Source organism: Hydra vulgaris, chromosome 14 (genome assembly GCF_038396675.1).
Source record: "Hydra vulgaris chromosome 14, alternate assembly HydraT2T_AEP".
NCBI lineage: Eukaryota > Metazoa > Cnidaria > Hydrozoa > Anthoathecata > Hydridae > Hydra > Hydra vulgaris.
In genome coordinates, this window is record NC_088933.1 from 21,932,562 (window position 1) to 21,948,962 (window position 16,401).

The window sequence follows — 16,401 nt, forward strand, 5'->3', positions numbered from 1 at the left end:
TTACATTAAATGCTATAAAGTTGCTTTTTTTAGTTTGAACTTGTCAATCTTTCGTTTTTATTTCTATTTTTTTATATAGTTGTTGTTATTCAGTTTTTTAATTATTTAATAATGCAGCCCTCGGAATTAGGGTCGGCAATTGGCGAAGCCGACCTAGCTGCCAACTTTAAAATATTTGAAGTCGGCAAAAAATTGCCACCTCATTTCTATGTCTTATGGTATGACCTTTGTATCAAACTTTTTTTGCTGACCTGATGCTGAGCTTTAGAAGATTGAGGTCAACAAATTATTGCCGACCTCATTTTTACTAAGTCTGAGGGTTGATGTTGATATATAACTGTTAATACATATTGACTAATTGTTAGATAATCAAGAAGTTGAAAATTTTAAAAAACTAGCAGAAGAAAAAGAAGCCAAATTAGTTGAAAAAGAAGCTGAATTAGATAACGTAAAGAATGAGGTTGATTTTCTTTTTTATTCAATTATCATTATGCACAATTTTATGAAGAATTATATATTTAATAACATTAGTAATAATAACAAACATTATATTTATTGGGCTTATTAATTTAGCTTCATAAAAAATTAGTCAATCTTTCTGATGAGTTTGATAGAGGCGTTAAGGAAATTGAAGATAAAATCAAGTAAGTTTTTATCTTTCAACAAATTATTATGCATTAAATGTATTATGTATTTATCTGTGTTTCTTTTAAACAATTGATTGAATTAAACTATCAATTGCAGTGTTTTAATTTCTGAGCTGGAAAAAACCCACTTTTTATTATTTCAGAAAGTGGGTTTTTAGGTTTTTTACAGGTTTTTTGGGTTTTGTTTTTAAATGCTAGATATCATTATCAAAATGAAAAAATAAAATATTAATGACTGCATGACAATCATAATATGGAAATTTCCAGAGAATTCAATGAATATCATAACAATATTGTTTAAGATATTAAAATTTTAGAAAAAAATGACAAGGTCATAATAATAGTTTTCAAAACTTAAATTTGCGGTAGTGGTGTAGTGGTAAAGCGCTCGCTTCATAAGTGAGAGGTTCCGAGTTTGATCCCCACCACGTCCCTGGTAGTACTGCGCTCAACTTGTTTCTCCGCGCAGCGGCCTTGTTCGTTGAGGTTTGTGTTTCGGAGTTATAGAGTTAAGAGAGGGTTATAACCACTATTAAGTAGCCTCCTCATCTGTAGGTGAATAAGGAGGAGGTGAATAACAAAAAAAAACAAAAAACAAAAATTGTAAAAACAAAAAAATCCAGAAATACTATTTCATTTAGTTTTTTTAAAAAACCCACTTTGTCCAGCCCTGTTTAATTCTCTGCCTGGTGACAAATTAAAATATTTTTATATTCAGCCATCTTTGATTTTTGGTTTTCCAACTTCTGCATATTTACTGTAATGGTAATCACTGGAACCAAGTGTTTGTTTTTTCCACCATGCAAAAAATTTCTTTCACACCCCAGCAACTGTATTTTCCAGCATGAACTATAATGCCAAACATTGAGTTTGCACACTGTAAATAATATGCAACAGAATACTTAATTGAAAATTAAGCGGATCAACTCATTTCCTATGATTCTATGATTTTCTTTCTGTTCTCCTTCTACAATAGCAACAGTATAACAATGCTTAATTTCGACATCATCAAGTTCATTCTGGTTGCTAGTTTTATTATTCAGATTAAAAATATTCATAGTGACCTTTGAAAAACCTGACCAGAATATACAGCATATCTTACAGTTATAAAAAGAGGTTTAATATATCTTTATAACATGAATGAATGCATCAATATCTTTATAACATGAATAAATTCATCAATATCTTTTATATAATCTATTTATTTATTTTCTATATCTCCAGCTTCCAAAAATTCCTTTTTACAAGAAAGTTTTTTGGCTTTTAAAACCACTTCTTTTTCAGATATATTTCCTTTAATGCTTCTATGATTCTTTCTAAATATTGTATACATTTTGTTTGACACTTGGATAGTTCTAAACATTTTATAATCTCCATAGTTGTTTTGAAATGCTTTTGATCAAAGCCAGAATAAAAGACGCTTTACTACGACCAAATTGAAAGACACTTGATTATAGTCCCAGCTACAATAATCAGTATTTCATTGTAAGTAGCAATAGTGAATTTTTCATCTTAAAAAATATTTTCTTTTTCAATTTTGGGTTCTTGAGATATTTGAAGCAACATGTTCTGCACTTGCTGATACCAATGACTGTTTAATTAATCCCATTAACTAAATTAAAGTCTGAACATTTTCATATCATGTTTAGGGTTCTTTCATATCTTCCATTATAATTCAAGCTTTGCAGTGCTTCTTTCTGTATTTTTAGGGAGCTAAAGTGTTTTAAAATGGCCTTGAACTGTTTGAAATGTTTTTATAAATTGCAATTTAAAGAAATTAAAGTTAAATTTTAGAATATTGTTTTAAGATAATCTTAACTAGTTCTAGATTTTCTTCGCAGGAACTGAAACCAATCCAATCCAATATGTATAACTAACCAATACACACCATTTTCATCTTTTTTGTCAATCCATGATTGACAAGACAAGTTTTAAGATAATCTTTACTAGTTATAAATTTTCTCAGCAAGATTAGTGCACAAACAATTTTTATAATAAATATGTTTCAGGTTTTATGAAAAAAGAAACTTTGTGCTCCTAAAACTCAAAATTTTTAAAAATCTGTAGAACACAATAAATTTTATTTGGAACATTACAACTTTAAAGTTTGAAGACTGTTTTCAAACTCCAGTTTGAAAATTGTCTGTAAAAGTCCTGCTTTTTTGAAGTTCTGAAAAATTTGGTTTTTCAAAAAAAAATTTGGAAAATTTGAATAGTATTTATCACTTTATTATTGTTTGTTTAAATATTTCAATTAAATCTATTTATTAAAAATAAGGTATTTGTTAATCAAAAAAGAAATTTGCACAAAAATATATAATCTTAGCATAATCCATTTTATTAAATTGTATTTAAAAGAATCTTTTATCACTTTCCTTACTTTAAATACATAAATAAAATATTATTATTAAATATTACTCTATTTTTTATATATATTTTGATCTAATAATATATTAACAATATTTCGCTGACCTATTGTGGTCAGCATCATCAGGTAATAAAAAAAAACGTTAAAAAAATTACACAAAATAAACCATATAAAAAAGGAAACATCAAAAGGTGTAAAATTTAAAATACTATAATAAACTCTAAAATATCAAAAAAGATTTTCATTACCTGATGACATTGACTGCAATAGGTCAGCAAAATATGCTTAATATATTATTAAATATATAATACATAAATCATAATCATGTTTATTCATTTATAAATCATAATTATTTTTTCTTTAATGAAATCTTTAAAAAAATTGTGTTATGTTGATGAATTATTGGATGCATATACAGGCCTTGTTAAAAAGCGTTACGCTATTTGAATTATTCGTACAAAATTGTGATTTCACATACGCGTTAAACCATTTACATTACGCTAAAACTTTTTTCAATCAGGTTATTTAAAATGTCTTTTAAAATAGTTCATTTGGAAAACAGTTGGCAGTAATTGATTGTTGTAAAAAAATATTCATTACAATTATGAAATAATTTTTCATAAGAATGTGATAATATACAAAAGTGCTTAATGCACTTGTAACTGTATATAAATGCATTGCCAGATAAACCACATTCAAGCTTGTAGAAAAAATGATTTTAGAGAATGTTTTTAGTAAACTTTATATATTCAACCCTCGGAATTAGGGTCAGCATATGGCAACACCGACCTAACTGCCGACCTAAAAGTGTTTGAGGTCGGCAAAATTTGCCAACATCGTTTCGATGTTTTATGGTAAGACCTTTGTATCAAATTTTTTTTGCTGACCTGATGCCAACCTCTAAAAGATTGAGGCCAGCAAATTATTGCTGACCTCAATTTTCTTAATTCCGAGGGTTGTATAATATACTACATCTTTTCAAGATGAAATTGAGAACTTGAAAGCTGTAATTATGAAAACTAAGATGTAATTGAGAAGGTGAAAGTTGTAATTAAGAAAAGTATAAAGAATACAAAGTTCTTTGTATTTTGAATTTTGTAGTCCTAATATACTTTGTAATTTAATATCAATAAAATATAAAAAGTCATGAAAGGCATTTGAGGTTTAGGCGTTAACTGGAAAAATCCTATTGAGTGTCAATTAAAGTTTTCTTTCACTTTTGTTTGTGAAAAATTTAATTTAGATTTTAGGTAATTTATTTACATAAAAATATAAAATTTAAACAACTTCATCAAAAATCATTGCAATATTCAGTTAAGCACCAACTTGGACATCTACTATATTAAAAATCGTTGTGCAATGTGTGGTCGTATGTTGTACAGGGCATGTACAATCACCTCCCATTATTGCATTTTTTGCCACAGTAACAATTCTTTCTAAATACTGCATTCGTTGTTCCATAATCCCTGCACCGAAGGTGGAATGCGAATCATATTTTTAATGTTAGTTTTTATTTTAGACCAGGTTCCACTGGGTTTAATATTGAATTGTAGGGTCCTAAACATAACAACTGAGGTAATGAATTTTCAAACACCCTTTCCAAACGAGTGTGACACGAAGCATTGTCTGTTACCACAACCAAATCAACTAAACAATTCCCAGATGTAACCCACTGGTGAAACATAGCCAACATCCTCTTCTTACAAGAATCTACATTAAATGATTCTTTGTGAGATTTGTTGTTGATATAGCTGTAATCAAATGTATGTTTGTACCTTATTAATTATTATTTATATTCATTATTGCTTTTCTTTCCTGTTTGGCACGTTCTTGCATTTTTCTACAAAAAGGTTAAAATTTGTTTCATCCAACCAAACTATCTGATGACCATTTGAGATATGTTCAGGCTTGGTTAGAAAGCGGAAGCAATTGCTTTCGAATACTGACCACGGAAATAATATTTAGTGGCAAAAAACTGGCCAGGTTTTTTAGTTGTTTTGAGAACATTTAAGTTTATTAATGTCCGTAAAATAAAAAATTTTTTTTTACGGAAACATGAAAACATACATAATCTTGAATGTTCTTAAAACATCTTGGTGCGGAAGAATAAAAAGCAAACATTAAAAACCCGCCAAATTTACAAACAAATTCTATTGGTTCAAAAAATACACTGACTAAGCGAAATAATGTTCTAAAGTATTCTGTTGAAATGTTTTAAAAATTGTATTATTCAAGATTTGTTAAGTTTTGAGATTTCTAGCATATGTTTTTAGTATATATTATCACATGAACTATTATTTTAATACTATGGCTCATTCTTGTAGCCGCATCTGCAAAGCCGTAAATCTTTTAAACTTTTATTATTTGTTTACAAAAATAAATATTTTATAATATATATTTTTAAATTGTCAAAATTTTGAAAGTTTATTATAAATTATAGATGTTATTTGTATATTCTTATATTTTATTTAAAAATTATGTATTTTATGTAAATATATTTTTATGTATCTGTTCTTATTCTAATGTAATCTTTTAAAGCAGCTTTTGCGATTTATTTTGTAAGCATAAAGACTTTCAACAATAATAGCATTTTCAATGAAATTATTAATAATCATCAAAGTTAATAAAACTAATTATGAAATAAACATACAAGAAGTTATATTTTTAAAATAAGTTTTTGCGCTGTGTAATTTATGGACAATTCCTTAACTAACTAATGCCTGTTTAGCATTGTTTGTTTAAATACTTTTTTAAATTATCTTTTACTATTATGCTAACCTTGTGTTTGTTTTGCATGTACATCAAAAAAATAAAAAATAAACAAATCAATAAAATGTTTTAAAAAAATTACAAATCATTTAGAAAAAAAAAGATTGTAAAAGTTACAGTTGCCATTCTTACAAACTCGTTATACTTAAACTTAAAGTTACTTTTTTCTGTTTTGAATACTAATTAAAATTAAAAAGCCACTCACTAAACATCATCAAGCGGAACTGCTTCACACTATTTAATTTAATTTCTACAGTAACTCAATGATTTAGTTATTTCATTCGTTCATCTTACTAAGAAGAATTGTTTCAAATATGTTAAACAATTAAAATAGTCATTAAAAAAATTAACTTTTTTATTTATAAAATAATTTAGCTTAGATAAAGCTGAAACTAGCGTTAGTTTGATTAGAATCTTGTTGGACTTTTCGGGGCCGGGTGCTATAGCCCCCTCTAACCCCAACCCTCCCTAATTTAGCACTGGAAATAAGACACAAGTATATAAATACAAATTATAATATACTCATTGATAAATAAAAAAAACATTTGTTTCCTAATTAAGCAATCGTAAGATGTTACTTTATATAAAAAATGTTGCTTAATTTTATAAAAAAATTATAAAAGAGCAATGTTTTGAAAATATTTGTTCTAAACGTAATTTATTTTGCTTTTACGTAAATATTTGTTCTAAACGTACGTTTTTTTGCCTTTAAAGTTATTTTCTTATCTTTTTTTTTTTTTTTTGTAATTGTCTCTCATTGGTCCAATAATCTTTTTTGCGCTTTTTTTTTGTTTTTTGAAACGACTAAAAAATCTGGCCAGTTTTTTGCAACTAAATATTATTTCCGTGGTCAGTATTTGAGAGCAATCGCTCCCGATTCCCGACCAAGCCTGTATGTTCGTTGATGTTCCTAACATATTCAGCTCTTTTTTATTTGTTTTTGTTACTGTTCATTGTAGAAGGCTACTTGTGCACTTTTTTTAAGGAAAACAATCTGCCTTAGAGGTAATTAGTGATTGTTGTTGCGCTGACGCTAGTATTAAATTGTCTTAATAATTTTGCTTTGATAGCTACCAATGTCAAATAACAGTCACTTTCAATCCATGTTAGCGTTTCCTCCGTCAATTTTTGGGTTTAAAACCACCTCTTCCGATAAAATTTGAATTTCAGCTGTGAACCCAATTGTAAGCTGTTTTATATTTGACACCTAAAGTTTGTACCAGAGTCACCCAATCGTCATTTCACTCAGCACATTTAATAACTCTTCATCTATTCGATGAAGATAAATGTTTTCTTTCAACTTGTTCAGTTGTATTTATTTCATGTCAAAAAGTTAGACAAGTTGGTTCTGGTTGTTCCAGAAGTGAATGTAAACAAATTTGGTGAAATAAGTGCTTGCACAGACTCAATTTAATAACAGACTTTCTGTTCATAGTGTATTGACAAATAACACAACAATCTTTCAAATCCATTACTTTATTACTGTATTGCTGGTGCATACAAATGCTAAATTTGATATTATTAACTTATTAATGTTCAAGAAGATCTTTTATAATGACCTTAAGGCTTAGATTACAACTTTTTAAAATTACAACTTTTGTTTTTCTAATTACATATTGCAATTTCTTATTTACATGTTGGGTTTCTCAATTACATTTTAAAATTTCCTAATTACATGTTGTGTTTCTTAATTACATATTGCTACTTCTAAATTACATGTTGTATTTCTCAATTATATCTTAATTTCCTTAATTAAAACTTTCAAGTTCTCAATTACACCTTGAAAAGATGTAGTATATAATAATTTAAATATAATAATATACTATATAATAATTTATATTATAATAATAAACTTTATATAATAATTTTTTAAAAAGATTTTTTAGCTAAAGTTTTTCCATTATCGTTAATTTTAGATAATAGAATTTAGATAATTTTTTTTAGATAATAGAATGAACGTCAATTAGAAATGGTTAAATAGTTTATTTATTTATTTTTTATAACTAGTTTTTTATTATTTTTATTTGTTTTTTTTTTTTTGTTTTGTTTTATTTTTTTGACCATTCAGAAATTCACTCATAAACTGTTAATGAAAATCTTCTTGAAAAACTTTCTTTTTTAAAAAAATTGTGAGAAAGCAAACATAAGATGATAATGATGTGTGTGTTTAATAATGAATGTTTTAAGAAATAAATATTAAAAGTTTTTTAAATAAGAAAAAATAATGTTTTTCAAACAACATTTAAATTTTTATAATTTTTCTTATAGCAATATTGTTTAAATTAAAGATACTTTATGAATATTTTATAAAGATAAAGACTTTGAATGATTTTTAATATGGTTTCAAACTAAATTTAAATTACAAAGTGGTACTTATGTAAATGTGGTAAATATGTAACTGGTGTAATTTAAATTTTAACGATGTAAATATGATTATTAAGTAAAGTTACATATACAAGGCCTGCGTATACTGTTAAACATTTGGTTGAGATGTACCAATGTAAAAACATAGGCAGGAAGTACTTGACATTTTATAAATGAACTGCTAAAATGCTAATTTGTTGTCCAATGATTTTATTTTTTGGTTACGTTTTTCTAGTTGTAGCTGGGATTTTAACATTGTTTTCCTAATTCTTTTTATTTGGTCATCTGGGGTTTCAAAATATGTTTATTGCATTTTAAGTTTTATTCTATGTTTATATCTCTTGTTTATTGCAATCTAATTTCTAGATAATGTGTTCAGTCTTCTGTGAATTTATTGCAGTATTTGAAAACTTTTCATGTGTAATTGAATCAATTAATAATTGTTTTGCATAAATTTTAATAAATCATAAGATACAACTGCTCATCAGTAAGTCTTTGCCAGCTAAAATAAAGAGTTTGAGTTTGGATTCTCCTTTTATTCTTGAACAACTTTTAACTTTTTAATAATTTTCAATGTTTTTATTGGAAAACAATGTTTATTTTTTAGTTATTTAATTTTGGATTTAAGTAAATCATAAAAATATAAATTAAAAATGAAATCAATATTGCTTTACACTATAATATTTTAAGTATTACTTATTAATTATAATAAACATTTTAAATAAACAGTCTATTAATTATAATAAACATTTATGTTAGTGTATCTTTTTTTTTTCTCTTTGAGTTTTGAAATATTAAGGTTGCCAAAAATTCATTTTTAAAAACAGAGAAATAAATATGGTTGCCAAAAAAATAAAAACAGGAAAATATTACACTCTAAAAAATCAATTGATAGGGAAAACTTAACAATTAGTGTAAAAGTTCTAAAGTTCCAAAAACAGTTTTGAAGCATTTTACATGTTCTATTAGCAACTGTAGCTGCATCATTTGTAATATTTGCAGCAGAAGAGCATTATGCAGATGCAACCATGGTCAGTCTGTTAATGAACTAGTCTTTTGCATCACCGTGCCCAAATTACTTTGACTTTTGATATTGTGAACAACTAATACTACAGAAGAATGCTAGATACTGAATAGAAAAAGTTAAAAAGTGCTTTAAATAATCATTTAATGTAAAAAATTGCTGAAATTTTGTAAAAAAAGCTGAAATTTTGTACCAACAACCGTGGTCCATGGTTATATTTTCATCAAGGTTATTAAGAAGGTGAAAAATCATTTTATTTTAAAAGACTGGGAACAAATGATGTTCTGATTGTCATGCTCAGAATGTGTAGAATGTCATACAGCAAACAGCTGTCAGATGATTTAAGAAACATCTGAAAACTAGGATAATACTTCAAAAGTTGGTGATTACTTGAGAGACAATGCTGCTAAGTTAAAGCCTATATTGAAGCAGTTAGTGTTTATGAATTAACTGGGTTTCTCAAGTTCTCTTTAACTGATTATCAAAAAAGAAACTCAGTAGATTTAGTGAAACCCTTGGTTGATAAATGTTAAAAACTTTAAACTTTTAATTTTTTTAACATCATAAAAAACTTTGTCATCTTATCTCAAGCAATAACAAACTAATGTTAAATTCCAGATTGACAAAAGGAGTGTTAATTAATTACATAGATTCTGGTTCTTTTGGCGTTCTTAAATGGTAAAGTCAAGAAGTCTTAGCTAAAATTTTAAAGAGGTTTTGGACCTCTCGACCAACATCAACTGTTGTGTGGATGTTTTTTTGAAAATATTCTAAAAAATTGTAGAAACAAATAATAGCCAAGAAACCTAAAAAAACTTTTTTTATAGAAAAAATTTACTAAGTAACTTTCTGTGTTATTTAAATCATTTCATTTATTAAAGCTTTACATAGTGAAACATGTTTTATTGAACATCTAAGTAAACAAGTCGTTTAAAATAGTATTTTTAAATACAATTTTACACACTTCTCAAATAAAAATTTTTTTTTGGTTTAACTGAGTTATCAGTAATATTTTGGTTGATATTTTGGTTTCAGCTGTAAAGTGGTTTAATCGAAATTTTAGTATTCAGTTTTAGCAGAATTTCAGTGTACTCTTTACTTAATTTCTTATTGAAACTTTTGATATTCTATCACTCTGTTTTTATTGAAACTTTTGGTATTCTATAACTCTGTTTTTATTGAAACTTTTGATATTCTATCACTCTGTTTTTATTGAAACTTTTGATATTCTATCACTCTGTTTTTGTTGAAACTTTTGATATTCTATCACTCTGTTTTTGTTGAAACTTTTGATATTCTATCACTCTGTTTTTGTTGAAACTTTTGATATTCTATCACTCTGTTTTTGTTGAAACTTTTGATATTCTATCACTCTGTTTTTATTGAAACTTTTGATATTCTATCACTGTCTTTTTCTATAGTCAAGGATGAATAATTTTTTCTCTTGACTGTTTTTTAACTTCATTTTACAAACTGTCAAAGATTTTCAGAGTTTCGTAGTTTTTCTGACTTTTCTTATACTGAAATGTTTTTTTTTCAGTCATTAGAATGTTTTTTTAATACAGCTTTTGTGACATGTTAACAAAAAAACACATGAAGTTTGTGTGACTCATGTCAAGAGGTGTTGAAAAGGTCATATTATTGCTACGGTCACATTCCAATGAGGAAAAAACTTAAATGGCCACTTCACATACAATCAAAATTGGCCATTAAAAAAGACTTTTGAAGATAGGTTTGTTTGTTTTAAAAAAAAGAAGATAAATCTTGCTAAAATAGTATTCTTCTTAACATAAATTTTTTGTGAGATTACTGTCAGAAACGTTTGGTGAAATTCATGTGCAGAATGAATTCATGTATTTTAGTTAGACTGATTCTAAATTTTGAGGTTTGTGTTGGTAAAAAGTACATATTGTACTTTAACAATGCAAATTTTATTTGAATTAAGTTTGAAGTAAAATTTTAGTTTAAATTTAAAATTGTAATTAATTTGTTATGACTGTTGAATAAAAATGTATAAGATTTAAAAATGTTTTGATAGAAAAGTTAAGTTGGAAAAATTCAGTTATGAGCAAATAGATAAACCATTACAAAGTTTCTCTTTTTATCGATTTAGCGTAACTATGATATCATTTTATTGAAGTTGTTAATTATTTATCTTTTTTTTTTTGTTTAAATATATAATACTTTTATTTTTGTATTTAACATTATTGTTGTTACACTCTTTATGTTATGACAATTTTAATTGAATTTTAATTACTTTTATAACGTTATTTTTATTTAAAATAATTTTATTAATTTTATCCATCTGAAGATGGCTAGAAACTAGTTAAAATGTACTTTTTTTATTTTATTTTATCAAAAACATAGTTTTGATTTTGAGTTTAAAAAATTTGTCTTATTTAATTGTTATACCTATTTTGCGCTAAAAAGAAATTTTGGAACAAAGTTAAAAATATTTATATTTTTTAGTCCACTACAACAAAAATCAGTATGTAATGAAAGTCTTGGTCTTGTTTTGAGTTGTTACAAAGCAAACAATGGAAAGCCTTTAAGGTGTTCTCAAGAGGTTAAAGACTTTATGAACTGTGTTCAGGAAACACGTGTGGTTAGCATTTTGATAAAATTAAATTATTGTTAAAACACATTACTTTAACACTGTACTCTCCTGAGACTCTCATGGTAAATTTTTTTTTGTTTAATTTCTATTATTGGGTTTAGTAAAGTGTTATAAAATAAATTTTAAAAACAAAACTAAATTTAAACATTTTTTTATTCAGATTTAACTTATATTATAGGAAATAGAGAGGGTGGGAAAGGGAGAGAGAGTCAATTATAATTTTTTTGTTCTTTTTTTTATTATTTCAATTATTTATTTCCAACAACCGCTATTAGAGTTGGAAGTTACTGGAAGAGAAAAGATGAAGTTTATAAAGCAAGATAATGATTACCAAACAACTTAAAAGATTGCAAATTAAATAAATCAGGAAAACAAGATGAAGGGAGTGAATTCCCAAAGAACTGATGTTCAAGGAAAAAAAATCGACAAATAAGAATTTTTGGAACACTTAGGAACAGTCATAGTAAAAGGATGAAACTGAATTGAATGACAAATAACACAAGAATGAGAGCACGGACTATTGAGGAGCAAACATGCAAATAGTGTTTTGTCACAAAATTAAAAAAATAATCTATGGCAGTAAATAGTTTCGCTTTTATAAATTTCATAATATAAAGCAGAGATTTTTTAATATATCTAAATAAAAAAGAATCGAAGTAAAATGCAAACTCGGTTTCGTCCCAAACTAATTTTATTCAGAAAAATATTTGTCCATCTAACCAATCAAAAAAATTTCACAGTGGCCATTTTTTTGTGACAAATCACTTTTTGAATGAAATGCATTCAAATTTCAAGGTTATATTGTTGTTTTTGTTGTCAGTTGTAACGCATTATAGTCAGTTGTAGTGCATTATGTTTGATAATTTTGTCGTTGTGGTGATTTTGTAATATATATTTGAAAAAGTAATTAATGATGTCAGGCCATGAGAAAGATACAGTTCTTGTGGGTGATGCAAATGTGGGAACCAGGAAAAGAAAAGTAACAAGTGGAAAAAGAGCTGAAGATAAAAAAAAAAAAAGAAAAGATATTTTACTCCCCCAGGCTCAAGCATCTATGAACCTTGCAATCACAATTCATCAAACAATTGTTTTTTATGTTATAAAATAGCACCATCATTTGTTAAGAACATAAGGGATAATTTTTATAAACAGAGACAAGATAACATGATTGCCAATATGTTAGAAGTTTCAAGTGCTATCAAAAGAAGGCGGCCAAGACTCACAGCCCAAAAACAAAAGAAAGGAGGTTTGCACAATTTCAAAGTAAAATGTTATCTAAAATCTGACCAGTTACCATGCTTGCCTGTTTGTAAAAACCTATTTCTCAGTGTAATGAAAATAGGTTGTACGAGATTGCAAAATATTTACAAGAAAACAAGTGTTGGACATCCTGTAGAAGACAAACGAGGTAGAGACAGCAAGCCATAAGTCTATTGAAAAGAAAGCTTCTGTGAGAGCATTTATAAATCAACTGCTGGGGTACAGAAAGCCATGATAATAGGAATATATCAAAGAGAATTTATTTGTGATGTGATCTTAGTATTAAAAAATTAATCACTCTATACAATGAAACCTGTAAAAACAATAAGAAGGTCCATTTTGTAATGTTCAGAAGAATTTTTGTGAATGAATTTAATATAGGTTTTAAGTCTCCAGCTACTGATACGTGCAGTTACTGCACTTTGTTGAACATACATATAGAAAATTCTGTAAAAGGCTCCAGTGAATGTAATAATTATATCACTCAAAAAAGGATTCACAAAAAACGAGCTAATGCATTTTATACACTTTTGAAAGCAGATGTAGCAACTGCTTTAGATTTTTGTTTTGATATGAGTTCAAGAGGCATTTTATTCAAGACAAATGAATTTTTATAATTTATGTATTACTGATCTTAGTTGTATTAAGCCATTATCCTATACCTGGATAGAAGAACAACCAGGCAAAGGCAGCCAGAAGGTATCATCAACCCTACTGCATTTTTTACAGAATACGGATTTTCAATCAAAGAGGTTACTACACTTTTTTTGTAACAAATGTGTTTTTCAAAACAAAAATAATACTGTGTTGAGAACAGCAATACATTTTCTTCAGATTCAACCCAATAACTCTACAAGTATAAACAAGATACGGTTTTATTTTCCTGTTTGAGGTCATAGTTTTTTACCGGCAGATTTTTGGTATGGTGGAAAAAAAGCTAAGAAAATGTGAAATTATTTTATCCAAAGATGAGTATTATGACATTTACTCAGAAGTAGGTGAAGTGAGAAAATGTGGCATTCGCTGGGATTTAAATATCACAAAATCACTGCAGAGATACTATAAGGATCTACCCATGATAAGTGATGTAAAATGAATCTATATTACCAAGAAACAGAAAGATAAGCAAAACTCGATCAAAGTTAGAGCAATGCAAAATTTTTTCTTTGAATCAGATGCTGAAAATTTTCTTTCACTAACTAAACGAAATGTTAATAACAGATATTTGAAAAACTTAACAGCAATTTTATCACTGCAGAGATGCATTATGTTTACTATAGTTTACTATAGCAATACACGAGAAGTTTATTTAAAAAGAAATACTAAAACCAATTAGTAAGGTACAAGAAAGTAATAAGTTTTTTCTATTTTACCACACATTTGATCCGGTGGACAAAACACTTTTTGCATGTTTGCTCCTCTATTATTGTATTTAAAGAAAAGAGAAAAAGAAGCAACATTACCACAATGTGATAGTGCACAGTGTGCCCAGAATGTGGTTTTTTGGAAAAAATTCATAAATCCGTTATTTGTTAATGAAATCTTGTGAAAACTTTAGTATATTACTTTTTTGGGCTGAAGAATCTGATTCTGAGGTTAGTTTTTACGTGTGGGCACTCTGACCCAGTAAATGGGGGGAGGGGCGCCAAGAGTCATGCTCTTACTTTTTTCAAAATTTTCAAATAAACTATAAAATATAAATTAAAAAATAAAATTTTTTTTAAAAAAATTTGTCTTCCACCGCCCCCCGCCCTATATAACAAATAGCCTCTCGATCCCTGTGACCAGTAAGCTCATAGCTAGCTAGGTTGCTTGGAAAAGGATATCATATCCAATTCATAATGAAATATGTTTGACTATTAATAATTTCAAGAAACTCATAATGAAATGAATTTGAGTTTATAATAATTTAATATTAAACACAAATATACACAGATATTAATCTTATTGATTTTATATGGTCACAGAAAACATTCTTGAATTATCATTTTTTCTTCAGTAAATATGTTGTTCACGTCTACTTTACACCCTCTTGTGGTATGTCCGAATTTTCCACATAATCCACATTGCAAAAGTCTTTTTTTACTGGCAATAATTGGATGTGTTCTTATCATCAGTCTGCAGTAAATGTCATGTGTATTAATTTGCAAAGACATCTGTCTGGCTTTACAACTTGTTCCTGATTTATAAACCTTAATGTATTTGTTCCAACTTTCGCTTGACTGCTCGGAGTACTTAGCAATGGGTGATCCACCTGTAAGCATAAACAGTTCCCAGGCATGTGCACACATTTGATGTACGCTGGGGCTGAGCATAGCCCATGGAAATGTCTGTTTATGGAATATCATCAATCCATAACCAACTTCTTTAACTTTATCAGGATCAACTTTTTTGCTAACATCAACATGCTGATTAATGCTAAGTAGTATATTGAACTTAGATAACAAAGTCGAGAAGCTATCTTGGTCTTCTGTTTTAAGAATTATGGAACAGATTGACTTTCTTTCTTTTGGATTAAAAAAACGATCTGCTAATGGTCCATTGTTAGTGTTACCACCACTAGAAGTAGAAGAATCAAGAAGCATTCCTGTTTTTTCACGTACGTTTTGAATAACTTTTTTTTTTGCTGTTTTCAGAGCAGTTTTTACCTTTATGTCCTGCTCAGACCATGTATGGGTTTGTTTACCCACAATGTGATACAAAATTTTCAGACAGTGGTCGAGTGCACGAAGCTTTTGATGCAGAATGGCAAAAAATTTTACATCTGATTCAACTATAGGTTCATGGCATTGTCCATGTCTTTCTGTATCTTTGTACAAGATTTTGCCATTTTCTAGTCTTCTCCAGGTACTGAGCACATCATTGTAATTTTAATCTATGGTGAACCCATGTAGTATACATACCAGGTCATTGGCATCACTTCTGGAACATTTGCAGTAGTGACAAAAAGCTCCAGAATCACCCACCAATAAGTCTACCATTTTGCCATCAACCATACTAATCTCTGTTTTTACAAATATTTGTAACCCATTTTTTGAAAGAATAGGCTGAGTTTCATTTTTAGGCAGTTGACTCAGAGTTGCTTTAAAATACTCCTTAACACTCTCCCTAGTTTCTTTTGCTTTCACTAGAATAACAGGCCTGGCAAAAGTAATAGAGTTAGGGGTTGGATTAGTCCAGATTACTTGGTTTTTTGAATCTTTAATTTCAAGAGGACACCAATAGGAACAAATATAATTTGTTCCCTTTAAGTCTGCATCTTGAGGATCGGAAAACTGATGACGATAATTGTGATTTCCAGACCCATCAAGTCCAAATTTACCCTCTACATGTATAGAATGATTTTCAGCAC

The 16,401-nt window shown here is 27.7% G+C and overlaps 1 protein-coding gene across 1 annotated transcript in view; it reads left to right on the forward strand.

Annotated features, from left to right (window-relative positions):
- Positions 1-16,401, forward strand: part of LOC100206504 (MICOS complex subunit MIC19) — a 33,634-nt gene that overhangs the window by 11,381 nt on the left and 5,852 nt on the right. Inside the window, exons 5-7 of the mRNA XM_065818210.1 lie at positions 366-460; positions 574-644; positions 11,642-11,777. Coding sequence (XP_065674282.1) covers positions 366-460; positions 574-644; positions 11,642-11,777 — 302 coding nt within the window. The remainder of the gene's footprint in view (positions 1-365; positions 461-573; positions 645-11,641; positions 11,778-16,401) is intronic.